Source organism: Polypterus senegalus, chromosome 12, assembly GCF_016835505.1.
Source record: "Polypterus senegalus isolate Bchr_013 chromosome 12, ASM1683550v1, whole genome shotgun sequence".
In the NCBI taxonomy this organism is placed as follows: domain Eukaryota; kingdom Metazoa; phylum Chordata; class Cladistia; order Polypteriformes; family Polypteridae; genus Polypterus; species Polypterus senegalus.
Window position 1 is genome coordinate 68,316,413 of NC_053165.1, and position 12,515 is coordinate 68,328,927.

The 12,515-nt window shown below is 40.7% G+C and overlaps 1 protein-coding gene across 2 annotated transcripts in view; it reads right to left on the reverse strand.

The window, feature by feature from the left end:
• Nucleotides 1–1,065: 1,065 nt before the first annotated feature.
• glt1d1 (glycosyltransferase 1 domain containing 1) overlaps nucleotides 1,066–12,515 on the reverse strand; it is an 80,357-nt gene continuing 68,907 nt past the window's right edge. For both annotated transcript variants that reach the window (XM_039772083.1, XM_039772084.1), the window contains 3 exons: nucleotides 6,259–6,379; nucleotides 5,735–5,833; nucleotides 1,066–2,635 (listed from right to left, as the gene is read on the reverse strand). In XM_039772083.1, the coding sequence (XP_039628017.1) occupies nucleotides 2,489–2,635; nucleotides 5,735–5,833; nucleotides 6,259–6,379 (367 nt within the window). In that variant the 3' untranslated portion in view covers nucleotides 1,066–2,488. The remainder of the gene's footprint in view (nucleotides 2,636–5,734; nucleotides 5,834–6,258; nucleotides 6,380–12,515) is intronic.

Here is a 12,515-nt window from a genome sequence, read left to right on the forward strand (position 1 = left end):
AGACACGGGGAGAACATGCAAACTCCATGTAGGGAGGACCCGGGAAGCAAACCCCGGTCTCCTTACTGCGAGGCAGCAGCGCTACCCACTGTGCCACCATGCCAACCTATTGATACTTACAATAGCTTACATTTAAAAGTATAAATTATATATATTTTTTATCCAGACGTAATAACCATCATGCATTAGTTTAAAGTGCGGAAATTACCTGGTTCCTGGTTTTCTCTACAGCCAGCCTGACAATTGGCAACTCCTTCTATGTTTCAACATTAGAATTAGAACACTCTAGGCGAGAACAGGCCATTCAGCCCAACAAAGTTCACCAGTCCTGTCCACTTATTTCTTCCATAAAAAACATTCTGCGTATTTAAACTGGCTAGCAGATTGGAAGGTTCACCAAAATACTGAGGAAGACCGCAATATCCGTAAATCACCCAGCCTATGGTGGACAGATATGTACTCAGAGAAAGAGAAGTCACTTGAGGTGAGGACAACAACCAATTCAAAATACCTCCAATTCCAGCACACAATCTCCATTTAAGAAAAAGCCAGAAATCTACCACCCAACCTGTATGAATTGTTTATAATTAAATCTTAAAATATGAATAGTCTATAATACCAAAGACTTTTAAATTCATCTTACCATTTTCGTCCCCCACTTTCATATTCTGATCTACAGTAAAATGCACACTTTGAGCCAGAGCAATCAGGACAAGAAATGATTAATAAAATATCACCTTCTGTATTACTGAGGGCCCTTGAACGGCGGCGGCTCCTCTACGCGTTCCTTAAAAGAGTTGTAAACGCTGAGGGAAGGATACTGGCTTGGCTTTGCAATATGGATTAAGTGGAGCAGATGATACAAACAGCATTTCGGATGGACTTCTCTGTTCTCCTGTCTGAAACGCTCATAATTACACACTGTAATTGAACTGATTAGAAAAAGACTTCCATTGAGTGTGCATAAATGTTCAGTACATCACATTATTTACTTCTTTTTGTTTACACATAGACAACAGGTCACCGTAAGTGACGAAATGAAAATCAACATTCTGTAACGATAAATGACAGCACCAATGACATCCCACTTTATTAAACACCAAAGATTTTGTCATAGACATTTTCACGCCGTGACCCCCAATTACATTTTACTTACCAGTTCTTTAGTACATTTTGTGCACAGGGCATTGGCATGGATGCTTTTTCTTAACAGATTTTGTTGCGCAGCGCAGCAATGAGCAGTGAGTAGGCATTAACGTCTACTTATTGCGCTCCAAGTTCTGCTTTTCTTTTCTCAGCATGACAGTTCCAGATTAAACAATCAGTCTCGTGCAGGGGTCTGCAAAGTTAGTCCTGGAGGGCCGTAGTGGTCACCAGTTTTTGTTCCAACTTAGTTTCTTAATGTTGATGTACCTTTTTATCACGCATCATTTTTATGTTTCATTTCAATCATCAAACTATCTGGTTTAATAAAATGTTTGGAAGGAGGCTGAAGAGAAAACTCTGAATTAGCACAAGTCACCCTCATTTTGGGTGTTTGCCTCTCCTTCTCTGAGTGCAGACCAGCATCGGTGGGCTACCAGCTGAACACCTCCAAGAAAGGACAACTCTGAATCGGCGTTGACGAGACGTGCTTCACGTTCAGGGATACAAAAAGATCATCTTGACTTCTAAATAGTACTTTAATAGCTGAGTTACACCAGTGTCCAATCATGTGACTCAAAGTGAAAAACAAAACCCCTGAACCAGTCGTCTCAAAAGCAAGCAGCATGGCCGATGAAGCGACAGCCTCAAAGTTGAGGTCACCGCTCGGCTCATCAGGAATGATTCTGTCCACTGGACGCCTACGACGTGGTAACTGGCTGATGTGTTCGCTTTAAGTTTCAATTTGTTCACTCTGAAAACCTGAATACAAAAATATTCATTTTACAGTACAATAAAGTGCATTTTAACAGGTACTACTTAGAAACCGTTATAAAAATGGTAAGAATGACTGTGCATATTTAAATACCTCTTTTCACATTTCATATCTTAAAACATTTGTGATACCAAGTTTTTGCTTTTATCGAAATTGTTTCCCAGGTATGATTCTTTTTTGCTCACAATTACATTATTGAAATGAAGTGGATTGCTTTCGCAGTCACTTACAATTGTACAAGCAACAACCCCATGTAATATTTACAAATATTTTCATTTCTATTTAAAGTATTAATGGTTTAAAAGACAATCTGTTCTTTATAAATAACTTAAAAATGTGTGCATATTTTTTCCTTATTTTGTACCTTTGTGTCACATTTTGCTGATAATATATAAACTAAAGCCACAGAGAAAACAAACCAATACCCAGTGCCAGCCCTGTGCTTCAGTGAGCGGAGGATTGAAAAGGCAACAAAGGAGCAACAGTTTTAGGGGGAAATGCCGACATAAACCAAAATGACACCAGGTGACCTCTGTCCATGGCAGTTACGGCCTGTGGTCCGCCGTCCAGTCACTTTAGTAAGTGGATGAGCTGCTGGTAGGTCGAGCGCTCGTTGTCTGTTGAGTGCCGCTCAGTCACATAAGCCTTGGCATTCACAACTAGTCGCTGCCGCAGTGAAGCATCTTGCATCAGTTTCTTTGAGAGCTGAATGAACTCCTGCGAAATAGAGACACATACAGAAACAATACTGTAATAACTAAATCACAGTGTCTCACACGTATTTACGGAAACAAGAAACTGTCATCATGTTTCAGACTGCTTTGTCATGCATCCTAGCAAGCTACAACTTGGCAGGCAATTGAACTTTGGACATGCCTGTTAGACCAGAACTTAAAAACAGGTCTGTTTAAACGGTGGCAATGACCCATTTTTAAATATGTCTGTGATGTGGATTGAAGATAGTAAGAGGCATTAAACGTTTACACAGTAAACATTAGAGTTCATAAGATTTAACATTTACTTCCATGATGTCCTCATACAAGTAACATGCTACAAAGGGAAACATTAGAATCCATCCATTATCCAACTCACTATATCCTAACTACAGGGTCACGGGGGTCTGCTGGAGCCAATCCCAGCCAACATAGGGAGCAAGGCAGGAAACAAACCCCGGGCAGGGCACCAGCCCACCGCAGAACATTAGAATCAAATAATGGAACTAAGAAAAAAAGGAGATGAAGGGCTACTTGCTACACTTCTATTGAGAAAAGGGATGTTTTGTCAGAAGTGGTCTGCCAGCAATGAAATGAGCTCACGTCAAGTCCCGTCTCAACAAGTGCTTCGCAAAGGGAGACTCAACTTTCCACGTCAGCGTAAACAATGAGGTTGACGACACAGGCTAATGCTTTATAGGTCACACTTGTTAGTGTCTTCCCTGTGAGAGGCAATTAACATACTTGTGCCAGATCCCTTACACTAACGGTCTGAGATAGTTCTGTAAAGTGAAAATCGCATTTTGCTTTTATCTTCTTGCTCCTTTCTGACTCAGACAGGAAACCTGAGAGAATTACATGAAATTAGAAAGGACGCTGGCTTGTAAGTGCTCACTTATTTACAACAAAAGTGCGTTTGCCTTGGTCAAAATTAAATGTGCGTTGTGAAAACATGAAAAACAATTTAATGAACAGTATCTATATTGTGAGAGCTTGGAAGTTGAACCCTGTGGTGACCAGTGGCCACTGCCAGGGTTTGCATAGACATTGGCTAAGCCCTGGACTGCAGCACTTCTGCCACACCAGGAAGTGCTGCAGGAAAGTCATCAGGGAGCACCTAGGGCACACCCGGGTGAACTATAAAAAGGGGCCACTTCACTCCATTCAGGAGTCAGGTGGCAAAGGACGGAGATTGCGAGTGGAGGAGTGAGGGTAGCAGAGAAGAAGGAAAGACTGTGAGCAATAGTGCTGGTGGGTTATGCACTGTGTGTGAGGTGCAAAGGACTGGGTAGTGAAGAAACAAAATTAAAGCGTGTGTTTGATTTCTGTGTGTCCTGGTGTCTGTCTGTAGTCGGGCTGGTCTTTCACAAAATATATACACAATATATATGACAGCCGACGAGGATCTGATTGGCCAGTACAATGTGTTTCACTCTTAGCAGATGTCGCCATTGTTCTTTTCCTGTCAGCCATGTTGCATGGCATGCCGCCGTTTGCCATGAGAAGGACCCGAGGCCCATTTTCACTGCGCGGTTTGCCCATTGCACCTCCAATTTTTTCCAATGGGGGCACAAATCACATCATAACTAAAACCAACATCAAGGCCCCGTGGTTCACAGAGTGTTAGATAACAGATGGACAACCCTTAGCATGTCATTTATATAGATCCAGTTCCATGTAACTGTGCTAAGTAGGAGGTAAATTAATAAATAAGGAAAAATGGGACATTTTCAAATGCTGTTATGATCTGAAAGTGGAGCACAGGTGTGCTCAGTACAGACCTTGAAGGAAACAAAGTTTTTACATTTCCTAAAGACATACAATTTCACACTGAAAAACAAGATCCCTTTAGATTCTCTATAAGATTAAAATCTTCTTTAATAAAACCCCTGTGTGTGTCCTCTGGTGAAGTGCGCATGCGTGGGGCCACACGGCACATGTTCAGTCTCTCCCTGTGCATTCCCTGTGCAGAGAGAGAGAGAGAGAGAGAGAGACAGACACACACTGGCGCATGAGAGAGACACACACACACACACAGGTGCGAGACAGAGACACACACACACAGGCACGCGAGACACAAACACACAGGCGCACGACACACATACACACAGGCGCGCAAGAGAGACACACACACACAGGTTCGTGAGAGACACACACACACAGGCGAGCAAGACACACACAGGCGCACGAAACACACACACACACACGTGCAAGAGAGAGACACACACAGGCACGCGAGACACACACACACACACAGGCACGCAAGACACAAACACACAGGCGCATGACACACACACACAGGCACGCGAGAGAGACACACACACAGGCGTGCTAGAGAGAGAGACACACACACACACAGGCGCGTGTGAGCATTGTTGCAATGTTACTTTTCTTGGTTGTTTATTAAATTATAGATTTTTCAAATGTTCATTTTTTCCCTGTGCTTAAAACTCTTCAAAAAAAAAGTGTTTTTAGCGAGCGGTTCTTAGCGCTATAGCACAAACTCTTGCAGTGTTAGTTTCCTCTGTTATTCAAGGTTTTCTCAGTGTTATTCAATGTTTTACCATTTAGTTTATTTACTATCACACTGTGCATTCTATGGTGTAATTAACTATATTTGTGCTTAAAAACTTCAAAAAATATATATTTACATACAGTTCATAATGTCTGGAATGGATTAATTGTATTTACATACAATCCTATGGGGGAAATTACTTCGGTTCACAACCAAATCGGGTTTCGACCAGGGTTTTGGAACGAATTATGGTCGTGAACCGAGGTTCCACTGTATTACTGTCAGACAAAATTACAGGCATTTTACGGAAATACAAACCAGTATTACTGCGAGAGAAAATTAAAAGCACACAATACAGTGACACATATTACAGCCACATACAAGGTCCTTTGCCATTTAACATAGACTGTTCATACTAATGTTTATGCACTACTGTTCTAGCGTCCGTTATTGTAACGGGCTTAATGTCTAGTAAGGCTAATAAAATACAAAAAATACAGACAACACAAGAAAATACTAAGAACAAGTAACATCTACATTTCAGCTTCAAACAAAAAGCAAAACTCTTCAAGTATAATTCATCCCTACCTGTGGGCTTGAGAAGAGGAGTCCCGTTTCTTCGTGTTTTACTATGCTTGCATTGCCTGGGATATTTCTGGCTAGGACTGGCACATTTAAGTTCATAGCCTGGAAGAAAATTGCACAGGAGGGCTTTACACATTTGACATGTTTTTAAAATGCAGGCAGCAGTCACATCATCTCCGTTACAACTGATCAACTGGAGGAAGGACTGATGAAGCAGATGATCCTGCAGGGGTAGACTTGGAAAGACAAACCACATGGCTAATAAAGTAATCATCCTGACGTTTATACAGCTTTTATTTTATCAACCAAGTAGTATAAATATACATCTTTCACAGCAGAAGTCCAATTTCGGTATAGTAATGCTGTGTGTGGGACTGAGACATTGCCAGTTTCTAGTTGGACATTGCATTTTTGTTAAAATTCCATATATCCAGGGAAATAAAAAGCCAGTACAAATGACTGTTAGAAATGAGCCCCCATGGGCCAATCTCAGGACCCAATGGGAATATTAACTGTTGTTTCATTACCTCGAGGACTGCTGCAGACATGCCCTCTGAGATGGAGCTATTCACCAAGGCAAATGATGTCTTCATAGCAGCTTGCAGCTCCCCTTGGGGTCTCTCCGATGCCAGCAGAACCCCATTTGCTCTGAAAAAATGGATGATCAAATCTCACCAATGAAAATGGCCTCCTTACAAGAATGGAAATTACCCTTCTGATGTAAATTAGCTTTTGCCATCTGACGCCAATAAGCAGTATGTCACTTGTAAAGCACTGATTTCAGGTACACTGGCCTATAACAAGCCTTAACGCTCATCCCAGGTACATTTAACAAAGGTTTTTATATTTATATACAGATATTCTTATCATTTTGCATGATGGACAAGTAATCATCACAAGCTCACATCAAAGAAATGAACTGAGGCCAATGTCCCTGTGTTTGCCTTGTGATGGAGTATTTTATAATCGGTGCTGTGTAAAAGATCGAAGTGGGCCATTTTTCCATTTTACACACTCATGTTTATTCCCTTTGGTCTGAGTGTTGTTACTACTATACCATCCACTCAATGACACAAATGAGTTGGAAGACATCAGCAGCATTTGGTAGAGAGCTCTACAAGTGATGGTAAGTCAGGTAAGTGTCACAATGCTCTGGACGGCCTCTCTCTTCTTTCTGACCGTGTTCTAAAACTGCATGGTGGAGCTGCAGGTCACGAACCTTTCTAAATTGAACAGGTTCAAGTTTAAAAGGGCCCTCCTCATTCCACATCTTTTCTGGTGCTTCAGAAAGTGGAGGCACTTGTGCAATTCTTGGGTCAAACACAATAAGCAAACTAGCAACACTTTAAAGAATATATAACATTTAAATCTGTTCCAGTGTTGCTCTGTTGATGTCAAGCAGCACCTGCTACACTGGTGTCTCAAGAAATGACTGCAACTTACCAAACACCTGATATGAAAACCTACAGAATGGCATTTGGCTAAAGATTGTTGTTTGGGTTTCTAGCACATTCAGTTATAAAGAAATTGTGATCTCCGCACAAAGCCCCAGAACTCAACAAAGAAAATACCGAATCTAAGATGTACCTTCACAAAGGCAGACAGCAGAATATGTCAGGTAAGCAGCTTCTTCTACAAATACATGGATTATTTATTCTCTTGAATATGTGCCTTATAATGCACTGCAGGGATCAAGGCCAACAAATTATTTCTAGCTTGTCATCGTAGTCAATATCGAACCATAATTAAATATTTAAGTACCTGTAAACGCTCGACAAATGTTTTAATTAGTAAATGGCCCAAGGAGATACAGTTCTAATTAAGTTGTTTTTCTTTGGGAGATTGTTTACCACATGAATTGCTGTTTTGTGATACTTTGGTAAAATTCCTTGGGCTATTACTTTTTATACCTTGCTTACTGGAGATATATATATATATATATATATATATATATATATATATATATATATATATATATATATATATATATATATATATATATATATATATATATATATATATACATATATGTATATGTATAATGACTGCCAAGGGCATTGCACCACCCCAAAACCCAGACACAACTGCATGCACACAAGTCCTGAGTTCAAACACAAGGTTTATTAACAACAATACTTTTCAAAGGCTTCTCACATGTTGTATAAAACACAAGTATTCTCTTTTCTCTCTCTATCTCTCTCCTTCTTCCCTTACTCCACTCACCCAAGGCAAGCTTTGTCCTTCTTCTACCCAACTCCAACTCACCTGGATGAGGCAGAGCGGCCCACAGGAAGCACTGCCAGATCAATCATTAGTCCCAAAAAGTAGGGGTTACGAACTCCAGCAGCACTTCCTGAAACCAACAGGGTTGCTCCATGGAACTACAATTCCCAGCATACTTGTGGGTGTTTGAACAAGTACTGAAGACTAGAGACACTGCCCTCTAGCTTATCCCTGTCTCTGCATTATACTAGCCATCTAGCTGGGTAAGATTCTTTTGTCCAACCCAGCTGAGACAGCAGTGCGCCTGCTTCCACACGAGGATCTCCTGCTTGCCTCCTGGCCATGGAAGGGTGTCACACCACTCCAGTCAGGAAAGGAAACATGACTCATCTTGGCAAGGACCGCTATCCCGTACACAGTGGTCATGTTAATATATATATATATATATAAATATAAATATATATACACACACATACACATATAGGGTAGCCCAGATCAAATTATACAATTTTCATTACGCTATAACTTATTAAGTTTATTAATAGTAGCAGTAATGCCTGCACTGGTGTTCTTTCTTTTTCCTCACTGAAATACAAAATGCTAAAGAGCCATTTCCCCCGTCCATCTCCTATCCCACTTATCTGATTCAGGGTCCCAAAGAGCCAGACTCTGTCCATTGCACAAGGCTATACTGCTATATTACAAGACACACTCATACTCTGTCATTTAAGCTGTGACCATTTAGAGTCACAAATTAACCTAAGACGTGTGTTTTTATATGAGAGCAGCAGTACCTGTAGGAAAACAGAAACTCGAGTAGAACATACTGTTTTATCTTGGTAGAGTAATATATATTGCTCTACTGTCCCCTATTGTATTATTAATATGTAGCCTTAGAATACCTAATCTCACAGACTTACCACTGTATATAACTTATCCCCACCTTCCCTTCTATATCTATAACCTTAGGCAATTAGATGTAGTAAAAAGACAAGCAGGAGTTAAGTTACACATAAAATAATGTATTACTGATAATATTCATAAATAATAACAAAATGCAAAGTACATTTGAATATTGGCAACCATACAACCTGATAAAATGGTGATGTGTAATTCAGGTGGCACACAGACTTGCAGTTACTTAAAATGTCTCTAGTTAAGGCATCGTTGGTGCTCAGCTTTCAGCCACATGTCTGTTCAATATGGCTGCTGAGCTGTGCTCTTCATTGTGTTGTCTTCATCATCACAGGTTAGCAAGAGAGATGCTTCTTCATATGTGGGTCAGTCAGAGAGATGCTTCTTCATCATATGTCAGTCAGTCAGAGAGAGAGAATGTGGTTGAGCAAGTACATTTATAGATGTTCTCTCCAATTCCTAGAACCAATAGGACATCATGGTACTTAAAGGCCTCTGAGACTAGCCAATTCCAAACAGCCATACCTCAGACCAATGGGTGAAATAGAACATCTTATCTTCTGCCCCCAAGACCATATATTACACTAACCTGGCTTTGTGTGGGGGATGGGAGAAAAGACTTTAGCAAAGAAATGCTCATCAAACTGGTTTAAGACACATCCCCAAATCCTGTCGTAAAATTACAAAGAAAAGTCGTAAACATGGGGGGATAAACAAGAATGCCTCTCACCAAGGTACCACTAAATTACATTGGTTTGCCTAAATTATAAATAAAGACATACAAAACATTTATCAAGTTATATGCAAAATCCTACATCACAACACTCCACCCGATGAATGTTTTGTACAGTGTCTTTATACACAATGTCTTTAAATTGTTTCAAGAGTCTGATGCATAACTTGTGCATTGATTTGCAGTATTTGCTCTCCCAGTGTTAAAAGTTGTCCGTGACCATTTGTCCATTACATATCTTCTTTATTTCAAAGACAATCTGAAGAACTTGGAAGCGCTCCCGATGACTTGTATCTGCTCCAGCTTGCGTCAACTCTTTCTGCAGTCTCCATATGTCATCAGATCTGGTGGTTCAAAATGAGACAAGTCCACACCTTCCACTAAACTAGCCCACTACAATTGAGTCTATTGTGTGAATTTTTAATCTGTACTTGTTCTCTGTCTAACTGCTAATTAGACCCCTGTCCCAAACTATCTAAGCATATGCAACTGTACAATTAACATCAAAATTTGAAAGGTAACATGCCACAGGTGCCAGTACAACCACTTCTGCCCAAGTGACAGGCCATGTGCCACTGCATAAACTGTTCACAAACCAACATCTGTGGCCCCTCTGCACACATTTGGGGTTGACTTAGTTGCCTCTTGTGCTTTCCTACCCATGGTGCAACTCTTGACTGCCATCAGCCTTTACCAGTATAGGCTGGCATCACCACCATGAGACATCAAAGCTTTGCAACTCTCATCATTCCCCCCGTAGGCCACCCCTAGATTTGTTTGTTCACCATATGCATACTCATTGTGCTAAACACCTCGGTTCAGAATTGGCCCACTGGTCCTGTGCCTGCACCATAGCCGACAATCTCAGCAGGGCTTCCATATTTTCCCAATTAGACTATACCTGAACATCGGAGCCCATATGTCTTGCAAATGTACCAGCTGCACCTGCTTTCCTGAAAAGTTCACCAATTTGCTCAGTATACCTTTTCTTATATTAATTATCCCTCTTAATTAATTAATACCCAGAATGTATACTTTATGAGCCCAAAATGAATCCCCTTATTTTGGCATTCCTAACTGGTTTGTTCAGTTTCCACCCCTTGGAATATAAATTTGCTGCAGTAATGAACAAACCTTTCCTTTTAAACTATAGCTATTGTGACTAGTCCTATTATTGCATGACTTGTGGACTTGTTACTCACTTAAACCCCAGTAAGTGTCTTTTCTTGATGTCTCTTCAGTTCTTCTTCATGTCTTTGTCTTTAGTCTTTACGTGTTGTCTTTTCTTCATTCTGCTATGTGGCAGGTCTGCAAAATGGAAGGTGACAAAGCAGTTTCTGTCCATCTCATTTTCTTGGCTGTCGACCTGGTGCCAAAACTCAAACTTTGCTTCCAGGCATTCATTGGAACAGCTTGGCACTAGTGCCACACCACTCCAATGTGCCAATGGTAACCCGATCTCCTGCATGGATTTTACTCTGCTAATTGCCTTCACTATTTATTACCTGCACCAAACCAAAGTCCATAAAAACCTTACTATAGAAGTAGCACTATTGCAAAAGGCCAGAAAATTGAAACAGAAATAACTATTTTCCTTTCCTGTCTTCCTGTGCTACCCTTCTATTTTTTTTCATTGCCTGTGTGTCCTTTTTTTATTGTATGGTAACTACTACCTGAAAGTGTGGACTGAAGCCTCTCCAGAACCCAAGTTCTAAATCCAGCATTTCTGCTAAAACTGACCTGTGTTCTTTACTAAAGACCAGCTCACTTTTCTCCATTTTATTGCATGGAGAGTCATAGGCTGTCTTTTTATACAACTGGTCAGTCAGGTTTCGAATTACTGAACCTAAGTGTGTGTGCTTTTTAATTACTGCTGGCCCTAGCACAGCTGTTAGGACCTTCACACCCCTGTGCATTCCTGGCTTCCTGCCTGAGCTTGTAAAACTTCCTGCTGCACCATCCCCAATCCTTTGTTCTTTGGCTTGTCCTGATCATTCAAACCAACTCCTAAACTGGTGCACTTTCTTTCCAACTCAGCCATTCTTGCACTAGCACATTCAGACCTTTCACACACAAGCACTTGAATTCCTTTCATTTCCATTGTTCTTTGTTTTAATTCCACACTTTCTTTACTCAGTATCAATATGCCAATATCCAGTTCATGCCCTCTAGTCAACAATTGCCATTCACACTCACCAGCTCCTCTGCCTTCTATCTGATCTCTTTGTCCTAAATCAAATTTCAATGCAGCACTGGTTACCTTTCCTAACAGTGGTGAAATATCTATCAGTGTAGCATGCTCTTTAAATACTGGACAGGCCTCAGAATTACTTGGAGATTGTGGTGCAGTGGAGAATAAAGGAAGAAAACACCCTTGCTGTTTTCCCTTCCTTTCATCTCTCTCCTTTTCCTCACACTCACATTCCCACTCTTTATCTGAGCACTCATCTGTCTCATGTAAGTCACCCACCCCTGTTTTTGGGTTCCAGTCTGATCTGGTTACAGTTGCCCTAACTTTCACCATGGGTGGTTTTCTCTTTTTTCCACTTCTTTCACTGCTTTCTACTTTAGCAGCGGATGTTCTACATGCTAACACTTCACAATTATCACACCAACTGTTACGTCTTTCAAAACTCTCACTCAGCATTCCATAACTTTCACTTTCTTTCACTTTGCTATTTACTTCCTTATCATGATCTTCCTTATTACCAATAATACAAGATAGTAAACCTCTTATAACAGCAGCTGTCTTCTTTAAACCTGATCTCTGTTTTCTTGCTTTTAATCCTTCCAGCCCCTTCCATTTTGTGGCACACTCAGCTCAGCTTCTGCTTTCTCTACCTGAACTACAGGTTTCCTAGCTTTAGCCTGCTTGCCTCTGCCACTCCACTGGAAGATGGCTGACTTTAAAAT